At 44.0% G+C, this 25,275-nt stretch overlaps 1 protein-coding gene across 2 annotated transcripts in view; it reads right to left on the bottom strand.

Moving 5' to 3' along the window:
• The window catches only part of LOC119176386 (uncharacterized), a 147,058-nt gene extending 130,817 nt beyond the window's left edge, over positions 1-16,241 (bottom strand). The window contains exons 1-5 of one of the 2 annotated variants that reach the window (XM_037427642.2): positions 16,223-16,241; positions 14,875-14,999; positions 14,243-14,319; positions 14,027-14,105; positions 5,596-5,713 (exon numbers count right to left, since the gene is read on the bottom strand). In XM_037427642.2, coding sequence (XP_037283539.2) covers positions 5,596-5,713; positions 14,027-14,105; positions 14,243-14,319; positions 14,875-14,940 — 340 coding nt within the window. In that variant the 5' untranslated portion in view covers positions 14,941-14,999; positions 16,223-16,241. Of the gene's footprint in view, positions 1-5,595; positions 5,714-14,026; positions 14,106-14,242; positions 14,320-14,874; positions 15,000-15,428; positions 16,098-16,222 lie in introns of those variants that run through there. The other variant, XM_075877568.1, reaches the window with a different exon arrangement.
• Positions 16,242-25,275: the final 9,034 nt, after the last annotated feature.

Here is a 25,275-nt window from a genome sequence, read left to right as displayed (position 1 = left end):
TGTAAAAGTGTGCATAGTACCTCTGGTAACAAAGGCATCAAATAATTTTATAATGGAAAGGTTATAGAGAACAAACTCTAGGTAGCATTAAGGAACACATTTAACATGCTTTCAGTGGTCATTTGAGGCATTATGTTTCTCTGTGTTATGGATGACGCCCTCCCAACCACCGTGGCAGTAAGCCTGAATGCAGGAGCTATTTTGCATGCAGACTTCCTATACCGTACCTTACAAGTAAACAAACCTCATGGATCGTTCCAGAGCCCTCCACTACGGCATCTATCATAATCATATCATAGTATTGGGACGTTATACTCCACATATCAAAACGTTGAGGAACTGCCTGGAACCCTATAAAGTGTCTGTAAACAGAAGAGCTGCATCTCAATAGCATCATCTCAGAAAGAGAATTGCTTTTATGGGAATTTAAAGAGCAACCTTCTTGCCATGTGCAGTCAGCTTGACACAGTGGTGCTGTACCATTGGTGGTACCAACATGCCCATGCCACAAGTATTGATCACCGTGGCAATAGTGCTGCTAATACCATTGATACTTTCAGCACTACCGGCATTATCAATATTGCTTAAAACCACCAGCACTACACCACACTGTAGATAACACTACCATTCAGTACTATGATGGAAAGAAATGTAAATTTAAAGCTTTGTTTTCTTTGTTTGATACAATATTAATGAGAAATAACCCACAATGATGTTAAGAAAAGTATAGGGGATGTTTTTAGAAGTACAGTCGAACACGGATATATTGAACCCAAATATATCGAATTTTCGGGTATATCAAACTCATAAGCTATCCCCTTCAAGTTCCTTTGTAAAAGTATAGAAATTCGCACGTTTATATCAAACGGTATTTTTACCCACCTCCGGATATATTGAACGCCGCGCGAGCAGGAAGGTGAGCTTCGGCACTCGCTGTGCCCCGCGACATACGCAGCAGTGCGGCTCCGCGTGCAAGCGCGAGATGGGAGGTGCACTTTGGCACTCGCAGTGCCTGGCGACCTCCGCGCGGCACCACGCCTCCGTCAAAACCCAAAACGCTTGAAAAAAGTTAAGGAAGCTAAGACTCAGACTGCGCATTTGCTAGCTAGTGGAATGGCTTTACTTTTTTTCGTTTCTCTTTCTCTCTCTCATGCTTCCTCCGCATACCCGTCGGCAGGAACGAAGGAGCTGACGTCCTCCTCCTTTCACCTTTTACTTTTGTTGCTGTTTTGAGAGCTTTGATCAGCCAACCACAGCTCGCGCCTTTTGCTGTTGCCCTCACAGGTGGCCCTCGCCTTGTGAGCGCTGTGTTGCTTCCGTATGCGGGTCGCCTACGTACCACCGCATGTGCAGCATTTCTCTTTTGCTTGCGTGGTGTGCAAAGCCGCTTCAAACTCCTAGAATTGTCGACTTTTCGTTTAGTTATAGCCAACGTCAAGAAGCGCAAGACCCGTGACTTTGCGACAAAGATGAAGGCTATTCAGCGTGTTGAGGCAGGTGAGAAATGTTCGACCGCCGCGGACGACTTCGGGATACCACAAAGCACTCCGAGTACATTATTGAAAAACAAGTCATATGTCAAGGCAAAGGCGGCGGAGCAGCGAACTTCGGGAGCCTGTCATGTGCGCGCTCCTGCCCACAGGAATGTATAAAAGGCACTCTATGCCTGGTTTTTAGAAGTGTGCGTGAAGAACATTGTGGTGGATGGCCCAATGCTGATCGCCAAGGCCAAATGGTTTGCCGCTGCACTCAGTGAAACAACTTCGCCGACAACATCGGGTGGCTTCACAAATTTAATTAGCGCTACATTATCGTTTGCAATACCATTTCTGGCAAAAGCGAAGCTGTCAGCAGCCAGGTCATCCAGCAATGAATGACGAAGGAGTGACCAGAAATCTCCGCTAAGTTCTATCCCGTGAAGATCTTCAACTCCTGGCGAGACGTGAAGACAGACATGGTGGTCAACTGTTTCCGCAAGGCAGGCTTCGAGACAGCAGAACTTGCGGAAACTGGTGAAGACGACGACGACGAGCGCATAGACTACGCGTTTCGCGAGTTGTCGTTCCGCTTCCCGGCAACAGTTCCACACGAAGTGTCTGCGGACGATTTCGTGGAAGCGGACTGCAATGTCAAGGCCATTTCGAGCCTCGCTGACGAGGACACAGTAGCTGCGATCACAGGGACTCAGGATTCCCAAGCCGACAGCTCATATAACAAAGGGGATCGTCTGGACGAGGCGCTGGCTACACGTGTGTACTCTGCCGCTAAAGTGGCGGCAGCGTTCGCCATCATTCGCCATTGTATCGGCCACATGAAGGGAACCGGGCTGTCGCACCTGGACAGCCTTGATAAGATCGAGACTAGCGTCTTCAACATTTCAAATACGAAGCAGGCCAAGTAAGAGATTTTTTTCACGCACGCAAATAAATCATTCTGTTGTGGCGTGTGTGGAATTAGTTGTCATTCTTAAATGCGCCAGTTGTAGGTGATGATCCACTACAGGTAAGCTCTCGGGGCCTGTATTTTTTTTATATAGAATTTTCCATATATCGAACTAATTCGTGATCCTCTTCGAGTTCGATATATCCGCGTTCAACTGTAGTTGTAATGTAAATGTGACAAAAGAAGTGGAAGAAAGTCAGTCCCTGCCAGAGGCAACTTATTTTTTGTCTCTTTTTCTTTCTTTACATTTACATTACAATTACTTCTAATAACATCCTTGGCATCTTTTTCCGTTTGTTCTCATTAATACTATGCAATGCTGTGTAAGAGAATACTGTCTTGTGGGATCACTACATGAAAACAGCCCGAAAGGGACATGAAAGTGGCTTCTGTTCCAAAACAATGCTAAACACGCAAAGAAAAGGATAGACCAGACCATCAATTTCGACCATAGGTTGGCAAACGTACTCGTGAGTCGACTCACTGAGACTTACTCAGACTCAAATTGGGCCATGAACCAGAGTCTGAGTGAGTCAAGGTGAGTTTGAGTTTGAATTAGTCTGGTTGAAGAAAATATTGGTGAGCCTGAGTGAGCCGCAAACGCAAAATATATTTACTGAGTGGGTCTGAATGAGCTCCACCATTAATACCCGTCCTATAATTTTGAATGCCTCACTTCTTCAATAATTGAGCGGCAATTCCATAAGTAATAGCAAAGTCATTCAATGCTTCTTACAATCACGCAACTACTATTTCAGTTTCATATGCAGCCAGCAACTGCTGTCAGAGGTACAGCTGTGCATGAGAGGCGATGCGAATGCTGCTATCGCTGGGGTTGTGTGTGAAACAGCCTAGGTTTTTCAGCTTTTTAAGCTTCCATGACAGTCACTTTGCTTTGACGCATTTACTTTTACCACTCAGCATGCATAAATAACTAGTTTCGATACTATGACAGGTAATCTTTTCAATGAAACTGTACAATCACAGCAAAGTTCCAGCGGTGCCACATTAAAACAGAGGCAGAAGTATGAGCTGTTTTATGCGCATTCGCCCGCCACAGATTCTCAATTTGTTAAATTGTGAGTAGTATCTAAGTCCTTCTGGCTGCACTTTAAATAGAGCTCAGTGTATTCAGAGTAATCCGAAAAAAATTCTATAAACACCTGCCGGTGAAATATTTGACCATTTGAATTTATACAATGAACTCCAATTTGCAAAAGGCTGTCTCAACATTCTAAGGGCATTTTCAAAGCTGAAAATCATCAATCAGAAGGACTGCACCTTCGCCAGTGGCAATAACCTCGTAAAGTATGCTTGCATCTATTACAAGCTTTAAGGTTGTAGTACAAATAAACAAGTTTTGTTTTGAAAGTATTTGTGCTTGTGTGTATACTTTGTCCTGCATCAAACCTTTCAGACATATTAAATACACTTACTGGGTTAGCATAATGCTATTTCATCTCAAATTTCGGGGTGTTGAAAATAACAATAAATAATAAGCCCTTCCTCATCAAGGCGATGAGGGAGGCTGGGAGGAAAAGTCGAGGAACAGCTTAACCCCCCCCCCCCCCCCACAAAGTACACTGGCAATTATACAACGGTGCAAATGAACAGCCTCATCAACAGAGTAAATAAACAGCAAGTGAGAGAAAAAACATGAAAGAATGAAAAGGCAGGATTATGAGCAACAATGCAAAGTTTTTCATAGGAAATAATTATCAAGACAACATTTCAACAACTTATAACGCAAAATTAAAAGCCAAATTTCTGAGGACTGGAGATTTACCAGTAATTAACTCCGATAAATGCTGAATTTGCCCCATAAAACAACATCCACAATACACTCCGAATTTCAAGAAAGATACACTCCGAAAACACAATGCCCTAATCTTAAGAGATCAAAACAATCGATAGTGGGTTATTTGTTTGGTTTAATACACAGCTGTTTACAAGAGCTTAAAATATTCTCATCTCACTAATGTTGATATTGTCATCCTAGTCAGAAGTTAGAGGGGGAAAAAGCTTGATAATTCAATGAAAAATAAAAAATAAAGCCATGTTGCTTGTGCAAAAACAAAATACAGGCACAATCATATCTTAATTTTCACACACAAACCACATACATAGAGTACCAATGCATCAGGTCCCGAATAAATTCTTTAAGCAAATTATAATATAAACATTGGGGTTTCATGCCCAAGACCACCATATGATTATGAGAGATGTAATGCAGGGCTCCGGAAATTTCGACCACCTTGGGTTCTTTAACGTGCACCTAAAACTAAACACACGGGCCTCAAGCATTTTTGCCTCCATCGAAAATGCGGCCGCCAAGGCCAAGATACGATCCCGCAACCTGCGGGTCAGCAGCCGAGTGCCTTGGCCCCTGTGGTGGGTTTCCTTAAGTAAATTGAACATACACACATGACATATGGATGAGGGTGCCGAAGCGCCTTCAACTGTTTGATTTTTTACCACCAACTGCAGGACATAAGCTGCCCCCCTTAGCTCCTGTCTGTTTGTGACTCAAGTGGTCATTTGATTGTTCGTTACACTGACGATGAGTAGGAACGGGAATTGCGCTTCATGAGATACGAAGGAAGCACTTGAAAAATTCTTGAAACGACATCAGCCTTCAGCGTTGGCTTTTCATGTTTCAGGGAGATGGATTCTCTGCCGACGTTACAATCATACGCAGTGACAATGTCAGAGGCGTCACAATGGTTCAGGCACAGACGTCCATCTCTAGGCACATACAGCCACTTCCATTTCTCATGCTGTTGATATGGTAAAGAGAATACACAATTGCTTTGGTTTCCTTGTAGCCGGAACGGCACCTCTGCACGCAACACCTGTTAGGCATCCTTGTACTAAGACATTTCCGCTAACATGAACACATCATATCCAGCAGCTTGTCTCGCACTGCGCAAGCATTTAAATATGCGGAAGGCAAGGAAGATTGCCTCTGGCACCACGGCATTTTCGAGCAGCGTATGAAGCTCGCCTATAGCATGGCGGCACAATTTCGCGACCATAAGAAGTATTGAAGGGCTCTGGTAATAGTATGAACAGAATTTCCAAAACCTGGACATACAAACTGCTTCAGGAAGAGAAAGGCAGCTGAGGCCACTGCCAGTTCTATTTGCAAACTACCTGGGGCTGCTTGCTGCTGTGACTGCATAGATGGCCCATACGATTGTTGACCAGGCATCAGGCCACCTGTAGCGGGGCTGCCTCCTTGATCAGGCACTCCTGGACCACATGGTGGTGGCTGCGGTAGATAGACAACTGCTCATTACTTAACCTGATCTCACTATAGTTTCTTCAATGCCATTTTTAATGCTTTCAGATTGGTGAGCACTACTTATTAGGGACCATAAACGGAGAGGCTTAAAAAAGCACCAAACTATTTTCTCTTAAAAGATTAAAAAATGCCTTGGAATGAGTTAAGCGCCTCCCAAAAGTTCACAGTTTAAATACGACCTATAGCCTTATACAACTTCAGGTGACAGTGGCATTTCCACTTCAAAGGCACATAAATATGTGCTTCTACCAATGAGCACACACTCAGGACTGAAGGTGATTTCACTGACCAATAGAGTGGAACTTCAGTGAACTCTCATTTGACTAAACTTCAAGGGTCCCAAAAAAATAGTTCCCTTGACTGAAAGTTCACTCAATAGAATAGTCACTAGAATAAGCAACAGCATATGGTGCACCAGATGTAAAGCTGAATGTGTGAAATACAATTAACTTTGAAAAGAATTCTGTAATTTACATTTGGACTGGCGTGAAAGCACAAGAAGAGATAAAGCTGTTTAGAGAGTACATTTCTGTGCATTACCCCTGGCACAGCTTGCTGCTGTGACACCAATTCTTACAACTTTTTAAAGGGACACTAAAGAGCAAAACGATTTCTTGTGTATCAGTAAAATACAGTTTCACAATCCCGTAAACACCACTCTTACCATGACATGACACTTAGTAAGCGAGAAAATGCACAAAAAGAAAAAAAAATGCCAGACCTGCGCGGAAGGCGCACAGTGGTGGAAGTGGCTTTTGGCATTTCGGAGCAGGAACAGTGGAAGTTTGGAGCAAGAATTAGTGTGCTTGGAGCACAAAAATGCCTTGTTTATAGCAAGCTAACTACTGTTTGGAGCAATCTCACCGCAGCAGGTAGGTACCGATATGTGCATGGAACACGACAAATAAATTTTATCTTAAAAATAATTGCATTTATTATTGATCATATATTGCACTTAACAAATTTACGAACTAAAATATGAACACATTTACTGAACACACAACATTTGCAGAATGCCTGTCATTTTTGCACTATCAGGTATCATTTTACAGGTATTACAATGTAATAATACCACAGAAAAGCTCTCACATGAGTCTTTAAACAGAGTACTTCAACTCTAAAAAAAAAGTAAACATCACAGTGAAATTCACATGCAAACCTCATAACTGAGACTAGTCCTACCGGCGCGCACAGCTTTTCTTTTTCTTTGAATCTTCAAGCTTGCTAAGATTGCTAGCAAGTTTTGCCTGACCCTTTTTGAGCAATGCTTGTCCACTTTCAATATCATCAAACTTCCTAGCCTTCATCCCTTTTACAATAAGCAGCTCTGCATTGGCTAGCATCTTCTTAGCAGAATCGATATCTATCTGTATACTTCGCTGCTCATCCACTTTGCTTCCTACGGAGTCCTGGTGAAGCTTCGCTTTCTTGGCTGAGGGTTCACATTTTGCAGACACATGTTCCTGGTACTTTTTAAATGAGCCCTTTACCGCTTTTATCATATCAGGCTTTAGAGGAATGGCTGAGGCATCTTGGCCATACCGGCTACAAAATGATTTAGTCGCACGCAATCCATTTAAACTTGCAATTGAAAGGTTACTTCGCTCATGGATAAGACGGCGATTTTCACTAAATCCCCTTTCAACGTCAGCATTGCCATGCGCAAGCGACAGCATAGCTTTAACAAAGTTCCCTGTTCGGGAGTACTTGGGACCACCGTCTTTTGACAAGAGGCTGAATATGTGTTGCCACGCATCGTCGAGACGCTCGTGTGGATTAGAGAAAAACTCTTCTGTGGAGAGGAGCGTTAGTTTGTCCATCAGAGCAGACACTTCCTGCGGTGGTAACAATTCTGGCACTTGTTGTGCCAAATTGCTGAGTGCCACAATGGCGCTCTCCTCCTTGACAGCACTTGGATGAATGCTCTTGAGATCTTTATTGCCAAAGGGCAGCCTTGAAAGCAGATACTTCGCAACCTGAATTTAAAAGCTACGTGCACCTATTCTAAACATCTCTTCAGGCGTGAAAGAATTAATGGAATTTTCAGTGTCTGCACCAATTTCAACTACCTGTTTCCAATTCGCAGAGCACTCTACATTAAAGGATTGAAGTTCCACTCCCGTGAAGTCCCTGTATGCACCGATCAGTAGGAAACGTCCCAGAATTCTTTTCACAAGCTTCACCATTTCTTCATACAATATATGAAGGAGTGGCTCCCGTCGTTGAAATAACGTCAAGAACTCAACAAACACATCTGCGACATTTCGAAGAAAGATTGCCTTAGGAAGTAGATCCTTTTTCATTAGATTTTTCTTTCAGATGCCTATAAATATTGCCACCCACTCAACTTTTTTGTTGGGCACCCAGAACTGTTTCCTTGACAGCTTCATGTTGCTGGATAAATCGATCCAAAGATGAACTCAGCGTCAGCCATCGCAAGCTTACATGCCGCAGAAGGACATTTTCAGGCAAGCCTAGGAATCTTTGTGTTGCCTTCAGCGTAGCACTTTGTACGGCTGAATTTTTGAAAAAGTGATATATGTCAAGCAACGTTGTTTCTACAGTATCACCAAATGCTTCGAGACCTTTTGCAAATGCATAATGCACCTTGTGCAAACTACATTCACCAATGTCCAGCAAAGCTGGATTCACATCTTCTTTCAAACGTTTTTTCAAACTTCGCATGACGTTGGGCCCGTCACTGTAAAAGCAGAGCATGTTCCTTGCAGGCAAATCTTGCAGGGCTTCTTTGACATGTGCCAGCAAGATTTCTGTTGTTGCAGAGCCCAAGTGATAAGAGCGCAAATGCTCAACAATAACATGCTTCTGTGTATCAGAAAAATATCTTGCCATCACGTCCAGCTGTTGGCAGCATTGCTCTGGGAGCGGTGTTTCGTCGTCTGAATTGTGTAATATGTGTGTGGCCTGTTCAGTTCATCTGTGACTGCCTTCGTAAAATATGGACCTAGGCCATCTGAAATTATGTATGATAGCTTCTTCCTACCACACTGGAACTCCTTGGCTATATTAGAGTCTGGAAACATCAACGGCATCATCTTCATTGCTGCATACTCGTATGTATAAGGGATCCCAGATAACGCCACTCCAAGCGCAAAATAAGTATGCTCGAGCAGCACGGTCTGCCTCCGTAAGTCCTGGCCCAGTTGCAAAGCATGATTCCAGCTGAACTTGCTTAGTAGCAGGCTTCTTTAGAACACCAGAAGCATCTCTATGTTGAGTGCACAACTCAACGTGACTCTTATTGGCAGCATGACGCTTGACAGCCGCTACACCATGCCGTGCACAGTTTATGATAGTGTTGCAGATGGTGCAGAACGCTTCCTCTTGTTTTATCCCTTGCTTGCACCAAACAGAGATGACGTCACTGTTGGAATCAATCTCATTGAGCACTTGGTTATTAAACTTGCTTTGACGACCTGAAAGAAAATGTTACCCTGATTACACAAACTTCTGATAATACAACTTAAACACAAACTTGGACATCTATTTTTGCAAATGCACGGTAAATTGAGCCACACTATAGCACAAAAAATAATTAAAATAGGTATCGCAAGGCGCGGTAATATCATTATACAATGCTATGATTATATAAAAATCCACGGCGATAGGCGCGCTGTTAATTTTCACAATCGCATTTCATATGCTACCGACCAATTTTTAAAAATCCAAAATTCAATATATTATCAGTTCAGTCAGTACAGATAAGCGCGATATGGCCCAGATCAAGACTACATGATAATAACTTCATGCGCACATCAATACATAACACGTGGCTGCTGATGCCGCACGGTCACTTCGTACGAACTACAGCCGCTGGTGCGCTGAACCGTGCTGCGTGGAGACAGTTACAAATCGCAAACAAACAATGTAAAATAATGAGCTGTGATCCCGCAATACAAGTCTCCACGAATAACTTGCTAATAAATGCAGCTATTGGCACTCGTGCCTTTTATATTTTTTTTTTCATGTCAGTTCATAGCTAATAATGTGCGATATAAAAACAGGACTTAAATACTTGTGTCGAACAAAGAAAAGACGAGCCCCTTGATAATTCCGGTGCTTTTAGGGGCTACTGATGTCCCAGGAGGGGACATCCAAAGCAAATGCGCCCAAAAACAGCACGAAATGTGCGTCAAAAACGCGACAATAAACAGTAGGTTTAACAGCACAATAACATCAAGGTTTTTACAAATAATTACAATGGGAGGCTCAAACACTTCAACGTTAACTTTTCAAGCATTATATCCACATCAGCCAACACAAAACAGGCGTCAATGACATATGTCGCAGGTTTACCTTTCCTCGTAAAAGCCATTTCATTGCCTGACGGAACGGCCAATGCGCCCAGCACGTGTGACTGGTGCGACGTTCTCTGGCCACTAGCCAACGCTTCCCACACGACTAGCAGTGGCTGAAGATAGGCTTGGCTTGGCTGCTATTTCGGCACTGTTTCGGTTCCGGAACCATTGGCCGTGGAGGCGAGCGTCACAAAACGTTAGCCTCGGCGCAGGCATGGCGCAATATACGTGAAAAACAGCCATTTGGCGCAGCATGTAGCAGCATTTCTGTCTTGGCGCAGTTTGGCGCAATTGGTGCAGCACTTCCATCACTGGATGCAGCACAGTCCCAACGAAAGCTAGAAGAGCGGCCTTTCAGAGCCTTTTGAAAACACTTATTGGGTAACTACTGCAAGCACACTTGCTTGATACCCACTAGGGCATTAATAATAAATTTTTGGGTAGTAGGCCGGCATTCGCTATGTTATTTTTCGTCATTCTTCTGAGAAGCGCGGTACCCGCTAAACACTTGCAAGGAATGTTGTGCCAATTGTTCATGCAGAGGCTGACGACAATGAAGAATTGTGGCTGAAGTTGGTATGCACCACAGCTAAAAGGGGAACAAGAACAAGCTTTTGTAATGGGTTGGAGAATTGGATGGCCCACTCGTTACGCTATTCGCATTGTGCGACGACTGGTTGTTCTTTCACTGTTTAAAACGCTTTATAAGTCGTATTAACGCAATTGCTTTCCCGACATTAAGCCTGCCTGAGGCAAGTTTGCCAACAAGTCGCAAGCACCAGCGTAGCTCAGTGGTAGAATACTGGGCTGGCACCCAGCGGACCCTGGTTCGAGCCCCACTGTGTCTTTGGTGCTAGGTTTGCCAACAAGGCACAAGCACCGGCGTAGCTCAGTGGTAGAATACTGGGCTGGCACCCAGCGGACCCTGGTTCGAGCCCCACTGTGTCTTTGGTGCTAGGTTTGCCAACAAGGCACAAGCACCGGCGTAGCTCAGTGGTAGAATACTGGGCTGGCACCCAGCAGACCCGAGTTTTGAGCCACACTGTGTCTTTGGTGCTAGGTTTTTTTTTTCTGGCTCAGTGATAGAATACTGGGCTGGCACCCAGCAGACCTGGGTTTTGAGCCACACTGTCTTTGGAGCTAGGTTTTTTTTTTCTAATTTCCCGCGATGTGGTTACGGACACTGGCAGCGGTGGTGGCAGCTGCAGTGGACAACTGCGCGTGACCTGAGTTGTGATCTCATAACAGCATTAGCTGTAATACGGGTGGCGACGCTACCTTGGAAATTCCCACACCACACACCATGACATAAATTTTGAAGGTGTTTACTGTGTCCTATGTAACTTCCAATAGATAAAAATTAAGTACATTGCAATCTGTGGGTTCCATAGACTTAGTGTGTTTCATAAAATTTTATAGAGCGAATGCTATGAAAATAAAATACATTTTGAAATTTCTTGCATCACACATTGCCATTTTGGTACATTTAAGAGCGGAACTTCCACATTGATTTTCTCTGCTAATAACGAACTTATAATACTGAAACCTGACAGATTTCTCAGAGTTCAGTTTCTCAATCTAAACCAATTCATTGTTTTTCTTTAGTATCCCTTTAATACTATGTCCTACAGCCTTGGGGCTAGAGATACAAGGTTTGAACCTGCCTCAGCCATTAAAACTGCTTTGTCATATTATCTCTAGGTTCCAGATGAACAGTGCAAACATTAAATGTGATAGTTCTGGCATGTACTGAAGCGCACATGGCTGGTTTTCGTCTGCTGCACAGCTGCTTTGTCTTGGTGGCGCTGCATGCACAAGGGATGTTGTACAGCCACCGATGAATGGGCAATTCATGGGCAGCTTGTATTGGTATGCCAGTGCAGCAAAGCACGAAACTTCATTGAACTTATCTGAAACGTGAGCTCACGTCCACAGATAAAGTTCATAACCTGAAATATTCGACAGAAAGATTTTTGCACAAAATGCATAAAAAAGTGTTGGGGATCTTTAACAAATCATTACTGTGAAATTTTTGTTAAACCGACCTTCGTGCAACTGAGAGTTCATACTGCTTTAATCATGGAAACAATCGGCAGTTACACTGCATTCATCTGGGCAGCCTGCAAAATATGAAATAAAACCCTATGACTGCACTCATGCACTACCAGATTGCAACCCTCCAAACTATGCTTTGGTCGAAACAACCATGGTTGCAGAATGTGAACTAACTGGCGGCTGCAGCACGAAACCATCTTTACGTCGGCACATGATGAGGAAGAGCCATCGTCCCTAATAAGCAATAAGATGGTGGTCCACAAACATGGTTGCTTCACTTGAAACATGGCTGAGAGGCTTGAAATATGTCAGCAGATCAGCACAGTCACATGACTATTTCCTATATCACCATCTCTTATCAAACACTGACAAAAAAAGAAACACCACGCAGCATGCATGTTGCCACAAAAATGAATTAGTGATTTCGGAATGCCCACTACAATGTAGCAAAATACAATTGCCACAAAAGTGAATATTAATATTTTGTATCATCAATCAAGTTCAATATAAAATATCTTAACTAGTACCACACGACAGCTCATGTCAGTTTCCGACAGTTGTGGTAAAACAGTTTTTTAGATCCTTGGTTGCTGTTTTGTGAAACAGCCTGTATATAATTACAGTTATTTAGATCCTTGGTTGCTGTTTTCTGAAACAGCCTGTATATAATTAGACTCCACATTTTATCTTACGAGATGGTAATGGAAAGTTCTTAGATGGCTTTGATGACTCTGCAGAGGTTTCGTAATTTATGTATGAAACGGCATTAGCCTCCCCACGTTTCAGTGAAATCTGCTACAGGGTTTGTGGAGGCATTTGGGATTCCTGCATTAAAAACTGCAGCATGCTTTAAAGGGCCCGTAAACCACCTCGGATATTTTTTCAAGCATTTCAAGTAAACGCGCGCATCGTGTGCAGAATGCCGTCGCGATTAATGATTCTACATGTGGCAGGGCTACGAGCCGCCAGTGCACCACAAATTCTAAGAAACAATCCCTCCTCCTTTCCGAGCCTTTCTGGCTTCCACCTGACGCGCCGAACCAAATATGCTGTGATTGGTCGAGCAAGAGCCTGCGATTTCCGGTCAGTCTGCAAGCAGCTGTCCGCGCTGCTTGTTGTCCATCGTGTTGCCCGCATGCGTGCAACATATGTGAGGCATGTTGTGTCTCCATACAGGTCCAACACGTTGGTGATCCTTTAAAGGCGTGCGTGCAATGCAGGATTCATACCGGCCCGATTACAGCAGCCACAGTTCACCAACAAGCATGCAACTGACGGATTCGACGGCTGGAGTCGCGGCCCCCGGAAGTAGACGGTGTTTCAAGCAGCGCGTCAGCAATGACGTATGCCATGCAAGATTGAGCTCGGCGAGAGGGCAAAGCGGCGTGGGAGAGGACTACAGCGGAGGGAAGCGCAGGAGAGAGCGAAAGATGTGGTCGTCATGGTTTCGATAATCAAACGCGCCGTAACTCTGCTATTAGTGCACCGTTTCGAAAAATCCTCACGGCTCAGTGTTCGTTGTACACTTGTGCACAATTTCTCCACCACAACTGAATTTCGACCGGTGGTTTACGGGCCCTTCAACGTGTTACTTGTGTTTATTCTCTCTCCCAGCTTTACAAAGCACACATTCACTACAGGTTGCGACAGCCGCGAATACAGGTAGCAACTTTTCAGCACAGTGAAACCAGTTGGGTGTATTCATGCCAGATATGGCACAACTACTACTAAAAAGCAATAAGGGTGTATTATGAGTTATTCACTTTTAGTTGTTATAAATGAATAAAATCACAATCAACAACTGACCAAAAGGAATAACATTACATTGCTATTACTTCAAAAAATAAAAACTTGGAAAATTATTACTTTAGAAAATCAAATCAGTGTGTCCAAAAGTAATACTTACAATTGATGCCTGCACCATTGGACCAGCATCTGCCACTGATGCCAAGTAGACTAGATTCCTGTGTAAAATTTGCTGATACCTAAAACGTGGAAAGAAAACTACCTCTTACAAAACTGTAACACTCAAAAAGAGTGCATTAAAAACAAAAGTACAGAAGTTTCTTTGACACATTCGAAACATTTGAAACAAAAGCAGCGGCTGGGAATCCATACTCACTGCAGACATTCCGAAGCTTTCCCTTTGTTTTGATAGTCGACAATAGCTTGTATGAGTTGGCTGTTTTCATCCAGCATCTACGGCGAACCAAAAGAGCCGCAAAACTTTTAATGCACACAATCTGGGCACACTTTCTCATGATACGTTCTTGCTAGATTAGTTTCAAATGTAAAAGACTTCACGTTTGACAGCGCATGCGTTTCAGTACCGAATTCCTCAAAAAACCCGCACAGAGCAACACTAACACAGTTACTGAAAAGTCGCGAAATATGAGTAATCGTGAGCCCATGTGTTGTTGCCATAATGGTTTAATTAAACCAGCGAAACATCAGGCGTGACAGCCCCTGCCTTATAGTACCAGCATTCATCGCTAGGCAGGCACGCAACCGCACTCACTAGAGACAAAACCAGCAATTGCGCTATGGGCTTTTGGACGTTTAAAAGAAGCGCACAACGTGTCTGTCACAACATTACGCATACGATGGACGCTCGTGCACATTATCACGCCCACCAGTTGTCCTTCAAGAAGTGAAAGCCACTAGAATCATTCAATCGCTTTGCGTGCAAAATGAAATGCTGCTTAACGTATTTTCTGCGCTTTAGAAAGCTGAACACTGCTACAAAATACCGACCTTTTGTATCTGAGCTGGACTCGGGTTATGTCGCCCTTTCTGCTGTTGAGCAAAGGCGACCGACATGTCACTTGGGTTAAGAGTGTTGGATGCAGACCACGTAGGGTTATTCACCTCAGCAGCACCTATTATGAACAGAGCACAAAAAAAATGAGAAAATTGAGACCTGCCTACATCGGCAGTACAGCGAAGCCAAACAATGGTTACGCGAAAGGAAGCGCGGTCAGGCGCGATGCAGGGATGCCAACCAATGTCAACCTTTTGTCCCTAGATTGACCCCCAAAAGCACCCTAAGTCTCAACAAAAATCCTTAAATTGAGTGTATAATGTCCCTAGTCAGGCTAATTCGCCTTTCCTAAAATATAAGGATAACTCGTACTGTGCTTCAAATTCTCTTAATCTTATCTTACTGAAGAAACAAGACACATATTAACAGCCACTGAAATTCTTTTTTCTACATTTTCTGTGAAATAATTCTACAGAAAATGTAAGTTCCCACCACTGAGAGATGGAGCGAATTGCTACAGAGACAAATATGTGCAATTCTGTAGTACCTTTCATGTGCTTGCCGTCTTCGAGGTCTACAGTGGTCAACGTCTAACTATATATTTGCAATCAACGTTACATTGCATGATTTGTAGTTGATGTGCAGGGGTCCATTTTCACTATCACTTGGGACACCTCCGTACTTAAGTTTCAATCAGTTTCAAAGTTGGCCCAATATTTTTGTCACTATTTTCGGTCCTATGTAAACGTTGCGACAGAAAAGCTGAAAACACACAGGCCTGAAGTCTTTAGGTCTTTTACGTCAGGCCGACTTCATAACAATGAGGCCACCACAAATTACCCAGCTGTCAACCCTCCTTACTGTGAGTCTACTGCAGGTCCAGCAGTTATTAGATGTAAAGATTTGGCACGGTGAAAGCACATGGCGAGCATAAACATTTCCATATTTATTGCAAGAGGAAATTTTCTCCTTTCACAGGGTAGCTTGCATCACACAGAGCGCGTGAATGCTAAACAGTTACGACGACCAGATTTCGCTTCACCCTAGTATTATGCGTAAAAGTTTCGCCTTCACTCTGTCCAGCAGACCAAATCTTTTTTTGACAAAAACCAGCAAATTTTCCTAATGGTCTTTCTAGTTGAAAAAGTGGCATTATTCAGTAACTTCTTTCATTAGGCTGCGCCATGTAACACCTTAGAGTGACATAGTAAACGGTAACACTTGCAGAGCTATAGCGCGAGAACAAAACGATGACATAGAGACGAGAAGGACACGAAGGACTTCTTGTCTCTGTGTCGTTGTTTTGTTCTCGCGCTATAACTATCGTCATGCCATACTAACTAGCCCAAGCTGCCACACTTCCAGAGCCTTTGAAGAATCTTTAGATTCCACAAAAAGACGCTAAATCCTTAAAAAAAAAGCTACGAAATCCCTAGATTTAGCAGTCTTTGGCGCCGTACCCAATGTTCCTTGACTTCAAGTGCACGATTACCCAGAACCAGCCGCATTATTTCTTATAGAGGCTGGTGATCAAACTTTTCTAATAAAAACTTTTTGTTTGTTTGTTTTTGTTTCAGTTCAGTAAAGCTTTTAGTTAACTCCACAGTGAAGGAAGTAGTGGTTCGAACCAGATTGAGCCGGGTTGTATTATAGCCTAATAAATAAACACGGCTGATAAAAACCCCGGCCAACTACTGTACCACGCATGGTCGCAACATAGGTGGATACAGAAAACTTGCTGGAGTGGAAGGGGCGCTGTGCGAGTGAAGCCAGCCGCCGCCATCTTGCCAGTGGCAAAAAGCGTGCTTAGCGCCATCGCGAGCTGCTGATTTCGTCCGTTCTTGTTTCACCTTGTCGGCATGTAAAGACAAATGGTTTACTATGGTTGCCTCTTGCGTCGTTTACGGATGTGCCAACAGGTTGAAAAAAGATTGTGGCCTCACATTCCACCTGTACGTACACGAAAACGTCTTCGACATAGCCATTCCGCGCTCGTTACTGACGCGACAACATAACATAACAGTCCGGATTTGTTTTACAGGTTTACTAAAGATCCCGTAACGCGGAGCCTCTGGGAGTGGGCCGTTCGCCGTGAGAAGTAGAATGCGAAAGACTGAGATCACTTCGCTCTGTGCACTTCGCGCCAGAGTGCTTCCACCACTTTGACATTGAAGGGAAGCATGTGAAATAGGGTTATGAAGTGGCATTGAAGGCACTTCAACGTGAAGAAGAGTTGTGGTTCAGAAACAAACTTACAAAAGTCCACGTCTAATGGGAAAAGCAAGAAAATTAAGGTATGATATGCTGTACAACTGATTGAGTGCGTCAGTTGCCGACGCTTTGGACTTCTGCGAACAAAAGCTAAAGCTGCCGCAATTCAAGGGTGCCAGCACAAGATCTACGTTTATTAGAACTTTTGATCGCTTGTTTGACATCTTAAACTCCAGAAACCCGCTGGCAAGGTCCTGCAAAGCGCCCCTTCGGCAGGGGAACGAAGCATTCTGGAAGTCGTTTTTTTTGTGGAGACTCGAGCATACATAAATGGGCTGAGAGATCCGGCAGTGACAGAAGGACTGAGAAAAAAAAAAAAAAAAAAAAAAAAAAAAAAAAAAAATTTGGATTCATTGGTTTTTGGATACGCATGGCAAGCACGGAAAGAATGTTTGACAGACTTGTCAGCCAGGGTCAGCTGAAATACTTACTGACACACTCAGTCAAGACTATGCCGAAAACTTCTTTGAATAAATACGTGGATGAGGCGGGCATAACAACAACCCAACAGCTTCGCAGTTTATGGCTGCATACAAGCGTCTATTAGTTCAGACGGAGTCACGTCTTGAACTTCTGGACACTGCTCCCAAGATGTTCTCTCCGTATTGAATGCAACGACTCCTGCAGCCATGGTAGATCCAAGAAGTAATCTCACTGACATGCGCAAGGCCCCAGTCCTGCAGCTCGATGACCACGACAATACGCATCGCATTGAGTAGCCCGAAAGTTTTTCTGCTTTTGTCGGTTCCGTGGTGCCATACATAGCAGGCTTCATTGTTCAAAAGGTCGAACTGCAACTACCTGTGAAGAGTGCATAGCAGCCATGCACTCAGATGAGCTGACACCTTTAACAACGCAAGAGGCGAGGTGGTCTTGTTTCACCGTCGCGAGATGTCATTAGCCTCTGTAAAGATGTCGAGGACTGAGGCGGCTAGAGGCTGAATGTGATTCCACCACAACGGTGAAGTCAAGAGCAAAACACCTCATCCTGAAAGTTCCATGAGCTTCCTCCGAGAAAAACTGGTTCCATAAACTTGAGCAGCACGTCCTAGACTTTGATACGCTTGATAATCAGGTTTACAGTTTGTGCAGGCAAATCGCCGAACAATACGTAAAAGTGAGGATACAACACATGACGAAGGAAAAAAAAAAAATGAGAATTGGTCAAAAGTAAGGTGGGACCACTTTTGACAAGGGCAATAATTTTCAACCACCAGTAGGGCACCTATGTTTTCGATGATGTGTTTGCTTTAGGCATCGCTATTTGATGCATATGCACTTTAATGGAGTTCTCTACATGCCACTTGGCTGCGTACAAGTCGCAATAAACATTTACAACCAGAATTACTTGTTTACATTGCTTTATAAACACACGAGTCACTTCACCCGCAGGGCGATGAAGCATAAATTTGCAGCGCTCGGCTCTTTTCTGCCACTGGCAACATGGCCGCCACACGCTCCGCGCGACTTCACTCTCTCCCGTAGCTGCGCATAGGCGGCTTCCACTCCAGCAAGTTTCATGTATCCTCCTTGGTCGCAACGCATACCACCCTCCTGTGTGTAAGTACGCTGCTCCGAGAGCGTCACATCACGTACACTATCCCAGAACAACAACGGATCGCATTGTCTTGTGGAATTCATAACGCGGTTCCAATTCTGTAATTAATGCTTCATCCCTTGGACCAGGGACATTACGCCATAGAGATTCACACTATATGTCAGACAGCGACGCGAGCACAAGGCGGACCTTCAGAACTGGTTTAAGAGAATTTTATTTCCAGGTATATCTTACATAACTTATGTGCATACAGAGAGATGACAATGATGATCATGCGTATGTACAGTGCACAAGCTGTTATAAACAGCGAAAATAACTTATTGGCGTATGCAGTGATGTACAGAAATTGTACAATAAGGGCAAGACATTCATGAGCATCGAGATAATTAAAGTTATATAAATAGGAAGGCTATATGCAGAAACACGCGTTAACACAGGTTCATGGGGGGAGGGTTGAAAAGTGGGTAATGAAGAGTACAGGGTGCTATGGGAGAGCTTAAAGCCGTCCCGGAATCAAGAGGACAATGAAGACACGGAGTTATCAGCGAGTTTCTAAACTTATGTGTTTAAATTAAGTGGTTAACGATTTAGAGTACACAATACTCTACTATGGGAGAGAATGAAACGGTCCCTACGTATACCGCAGTGCCTATAAACCCTAGTTTAGCTGAAAAAATCTCTGCTGAAATACAGCTTTAATCAAAATGATTAGCACCCAAGTCCACAAACGTGGTGCTGTTTTTTGTTGTAAAACTCACAAATGCCGACAAACTTTATCTGCTATTGTGACATCCATTCTTAGTGCACAATAATGCCTTGGTCACAAAACGCAAACCTTTATTTCCAAGTATATACTTAATAGTTATTATCAGCGTGAAACAAATTATGTAATTGCCTGCACTTTTGAAGCCCTGATGAGTGCAGCCTCTTATTTTCTCACAGAATCTATCTGGGTTATTTGTATGTGGAGTGGCTGTGGTAAAAAAAAAACTGATGAGCTAACAAACACTAACGCTAAAGGTATATATTTCTGTTCACTTTTTTTATCGGAATAAGTTTTTGAAAGAAAAACAAAATGTGAGGCTTTTTTTTTCCTTCCCAAACGTTGCGATGACCGCAGTTATTTCCTTTCTCTATGATGAGCACTTGAGCGTCTCTGCCTGCTTTGAGCACGTTTGAAGCATTTACTGAGCGCGTTTTGTAATTTGTATACTGTCTGTAGTAGCACTGGTACTCGTATGAGCTGAATGTTTTCATAAGCAGATATGGCCAAGTTTAGGGTAAAGAGACGGTTGCTACGAAAGTTCTAACGCCATCGACGTGAATGTTCTAACTTTTTTTCTTCCTCCATGGTTCAAACCAGCAATAGTAGAGGCGCTGTTCGAACCGTCGGTACAGCCACTGTACCGTTGGCCATGCGGAACCTTGCGAACTTGAACGAGACTCTTTACTGCGCGGTAATGTGATAAAGCAGGAAGTTCTATTAAGCTGTATTATGGAGCTGTGATTCCCCCTTGCCGATACTGGCGAAAGTGGTGAACATACCAGTGCCGCCTTTTCGCATTCTGGCTATCAAAACATATCTGGAAAGCTTTGTGAACCTGCTAAGAATGTTGCATTTCAATCAGTCATGAGTGCTGCTGCTGAAGTACTACGTTGTGTTGTGCCAAGTAGTGAATGTGTTGTGTCAGTTCAAGGTACAGCCGGCCATTTTTCTAACCTGAACGCGCGAGCGTCGACCGTCCCTTCGATAAGCGCCGTATAACGAAGCATGGCGGCGAAAGGAAGGACAATACGCACATGTTCCTGATGAACAGTCATGTGCAACTGCTTTCTGCATGGCTGCATGTTCAGAGAACCGGACTCCAGGATGCCGGAAATCGGCGTTTATTGACCCAGGTCTAAAAAAGAAATGGGCGGCTGTATGTACCATTGTGGAATTCACCGTTGTGGATACCAACGCATTTGAATTGCAGACCCCCCCCCTTCCCGCCCCCATAGAAATAAACAGGGTGCTGCCGGGACCAACGTGTCAGTTCAAATTAACTGTAAGTTCTAACTAACCGGGTTGAAATTGAGCTTTTTCAGTAACGGTAATCAATGTTAAAATTGTTATTTTGCTAAATGAGTACAGTAGCCTTCTTACAATGGAATGAATGATCGCAGTGCAGAAAGAGATAAACTTCAAGAAATGCGAATGGTGAATATAATACTTAATTAATTTAAAGTAAATTGTGTCGGGAAGCAAAAAAAGTACACTGCATTTCATAATGTTCCTTCTGCTGTCCGGTGAGGCCTGGCAGATTTGATTGCCACTTTTGACCGACTTGTCTACTCTGGCAGAGCGAAAAAAGATATTTGAGCACTACTTACTCTCAGTGTCTTGCTGGGCTCACTCCAGGGTTCAGTGGCAAGTCACTGTCTCCTACTTAATTTTTTCATTGTTTCTGTGTTTAATTTCTTGAAGGCTGTCTCTTTACATTAATTGACATTGTAGCGTGATTCCTTTTCTCAGGGAAAGCTGTTATGAAATCACAAGAAGAGGTGCATGTGGTGCCGTAGTTTACTGCTGGCAGTGTTTTTAACCACTATCGCACGAAATAATAAAAAAGAAATGGAAATAAAAACACTGAGAACAGAGCGAGATTCGAACCCGGGTACCCTGCTTCAGAGCCCAGCATTCTACTGCAGAGCTACCCCGTGCCCGTAACTTTGTTGCAAACTCTCCTTAGGCAGGCTTGATGTAGGGAAAGGAATTGCATTACTATGAATAATAAAGCGTTTTAGAACAGTAAAGGATCTACCAGGCGTCACAGCGTGCGAATTGCATAACGAGTGTGTTGTTCAATGCTCCAACTCTTACAAAAGCTTGTTCTTGATCATCTATTAAGTGTGGCGCATACCCGCTTCGTCGTCGCCAGCCATTGCTGCACAAAATTTGCACAAAATTCTTTGCAAGTGTGTAGGGGATACCAGGCTTCTTCGAAGAATGACGAAGGATAGCATAATGAAGGCCAGCCAAAACCGTGGGCCTGCCTACTGCACAAATGTTCTGATCATTTGAGGCATAGTGGGCACCTATCCAAGTGTGCTTCTTGTAGTTACCCGAAAGAGTGTTTAGAAAAGACTATGACAGGCCGCTCTTCCAGTCTTCGCCATGACTATGTTGTGTGTTCCGCGCAGATCTGGCGGCCGTAATAGAAGTGCTGCTCCGATTCCTCCACACTGCTGCAAACAGTCATGTTTCTTTGGAATTGCTCCAAACCTGCTACAAAATGACACCTAGAGAATGAGAATGATAAATTTTTGTGTTTGACTGACTAGAGAAACTGAAAAAAATATGTGTACTATCATCCCAGTCTGCTACACGTGCGCTGCATTGTCACCTCTGATCTCATTTGCGTGACAAAAGCTGGCATATTTAAGCATATATCTCATTTAGCTGTTTTTTTTTCTCTGTTAGACATGCAGGCTAGTGTGATGAAATGTGAAAATTAGCAGGATTGTGTTTACCTCATACCGATTATCTACTGCTTATTTGGCAACACTTATATTGGACTGTGGTTACTTCTAAAATATGGCACTCAACTTTTCAAGTTTTGATTTGATTTGTGCCACAAATACTAGTATTTTGAATTGTATCTTATTTCAGAGCAAATTTTTGACAACCTGCGATTGTTTGCTTCATGAAATTTATATTGATTGTTGTTTTTTGAATATACTATTAGTATTTATGAGATTCTTCGCCAATGCTCTGAACTTCTTTATAGTGTGGGCAATTTTCTGCTTCTAAAATACCAGTGGCTACTCTTAATTAGCATTTTTTTCTGCTTCGTAAACATTTACGGCTGCTCCAAAGTAGTACTCTTCCTGTGAAATGTTAAATGTCACTTCCATCACTTCTAGGGTGCACGCCTTCAGACTTTCAGAATAAAGTTTTCCCAATTGAACCAAACTTCCATCACTGTGGCATTTTTTTTTCTTTTTTTTTTCAATGACCGGGAATGCTTGAAGCATCTGTTTAAAGCACAAAGAGATCTGTGGAAGATTATTCAGCAATGAGAAAAGAGTCCTGCTCTCTTTTTTTTTTTTTTTGTGATAGTTTTGCTTGAGTGAATTCTGCCCTGAAGGGACAGATGAAATCAGTTGGTATATCTAGTAAGTTAAAAGGACCAAAGCACATCGTTTACTCAATAAGAGCATTTGCCCTAGTTGTAGCGTGTTCTTCATATTGTTACGGGTGGGCACACAGAGAAACGAGGTTGCCCCGCCGCGGTGGTCTAGTGGCTAAGCTACTCAGCTGCTGACCCGCAGGTCACAGGATCGAATCCCGGCTGCGGCGGCTGCATTTCCGATGGAGGCGGAAACGTTGTAGGCCCGTGTGCTCAGATTTGAGTGCACGTTAAAGAACCCCAGTAGGCCGAAATTTTTGGAGCCCTTCGTCTCTCTCATAATCATATGGTGGTTTTGGGACGTTAAACCCTATAAATCAATCAATCAAATCATCAAAAAACGAGGTTACAGCTAAGATATATTAGCACGACGCCAAGCCTAAGCCGAGATGGCAAGCGAGAGCGTGCCCCACATCCCAGAATCACGTCGTCTTTCTCACTTTCTGTCTTGATTCTTTAGCGTGATGTAGTCTTGCTACATGACCCCCGAGTGCAGAAGCATCGTCTCGGTGCTTTCTATGGTGTTGCGGAGTGGTAGAGCTTAAGTCGGGAGACATGAACAATGTCTGTAAACGATGGAGCAGAGGGAGGTGACGAATTCAGCGGGGCTATCTCGTAGGTAACGTCGGTCAGCGGGCGCAAGACGCGGTAGGGTCCTGAGTACCGGGAAAGCAGCTTCTCAGAAAGACCAACATGCCGAGTCGGTGTCCACAACAACACAAGGAAACCCGGGGAAAAGGAGGCGTCACGATGATGTGCGTCGTAACGTTGCTTCTGTTGCTTTTGCGATGCTAAGAGGCGCTTCCGAGCTACTTCTTGTGCTTTGCGAGCTCTGGTGATAGTGTCACAGGCCTATTCAGTCGGCCAATCGATAGCTGTCGGAAAAATGGTGTCGAAAGGTAGAGTTGGGTCGAAGCCAAATAAGAGATAGAAGAGTGAAAACCGAGCGGTATCGTGGCGTGAGGAATGGTATGCAAATATGACAAATGACAATGCAACGTCCCAGTCTAGGTGGTGCATGGAGACAGGCATTGAGAGGAGACGTGCATGGAGAGCATGTCAGTTAAAGTCCGGTTGAATTGTTCGGTAAGCTTAGTTTGTGGATGGTAGGCCATCGTAAATTTATGTTTGGTTTCGCAAGAGCGAAGCAGGTCGTCAATAACTCAGGAGAGAAATAGGGTCCACGATCAGTGAGGAGTTGGTATGGAGCACCATGATGGAGGATGACATCGTACAGAAGGAAATCGGCAACATCTGCGGCACAGCTGGTTGGCAAAGCCCGCGTGACGGCGTATTGGGTTGTATGATCCATAGCGACAGCTATCGATTTGTTTCCGGAAGTAGACTGAGGGAAAAGGCCTAGGAGATCAAGACAAACTCGAAAGAAGGGGTCAATAGGAAGATCAAGTAGCTGGAGGAGTCCGGCAGGACTCATAGGGGTTTTTTCCCGACATTGGCACTGGTCGCATGCGACGACACAGCGGTGCACAGAGGGATAAAGCCTGAGCAAGTAAAATCGACGCTGAACGCAGTCGTAAGTCCGAGCGAGACCAAGGTGATCGGCGGTGGGGGCATCATGGAGCTGGGTGATAACACTCGAATGTAGGTGAGAAGGCACCACAAGGAGCAGTTAGTGCCCATTTGTGTTGACATTGCAGCGGTACAAGGTGCCTTCTTTAAGTACAAACAGTCAAGTAGACGGATGGGGCGTTGGAGAGTTCAGCTTTTCAATAATGTCATGCAAGACGGGATCTCGGCGCTGTTCATCACGGATGTTGCTCAAAGCAGAGAGAGAGAGCACACATGGCGGTGCTTCATCTAAAGTCTCAGGAGGGTCCACTGGATGGCGGGACAAGCAGTCAGCATCATGGTGTAAACGGCCAGATTTGTAAGACACTGAGTAGTCATATTATTGGAGCCGTAGTGCCCAGCGACCAAGATGCCCAGTGGGATCCTTTAACGACGAGAGCCAGCAGAGGGCGTGGTGATCAGTTGTGATGGTGAAACGACGACCATGTAAGTAGGGCCGAAATTTGCCAACTGCCCAAGCTAGAGCAAGGCATTCCTGTTCAGTGATAGAGTAGTTCCGCTCGGCCGCAGATAGCAGACGGCTGGCATATGCAATAACGCGGGCGCAGCCGTTTTGATACTGGACCAAAACAGCACCAATTTCATGACCGCTGGCATCAGTGCGGACTTCTGTCGGGGCAGACATGTCAAAATGGGCCAGAATAGGTGGTGGTGTGAGCAATACAATGAGGTTGGAGAACGCCGAAGCCTGCGCAGCGCCCCAAGAGAATAGCACATCTTTCTTCAGAAAGTACGTAAGAGATCGGGCCACGTTCATAAAGTTGTTTACAAAATGTCGGAAGTAAGAACATACACCTAAAAAG

Source organism: Rhipicephalus microplus, chromosome X, assembly GCF_043290135.1.
Source record: "Rhipicephalus microplus isolate Deutch F79 chromosome X, USDA_Rmic, whole genome shotgun sequence".
Taxonomy (NCBI): domain Eukaryota; kingdom Metazoa; phylum Arthropoda; class Arachnida; order Ixodida; family Ixodidae; genus Rhipicephalus; species Rhipicephalus microplus.
This window is presented reverse-complemented; position numbering and strand designations above follow the sequence as displayed.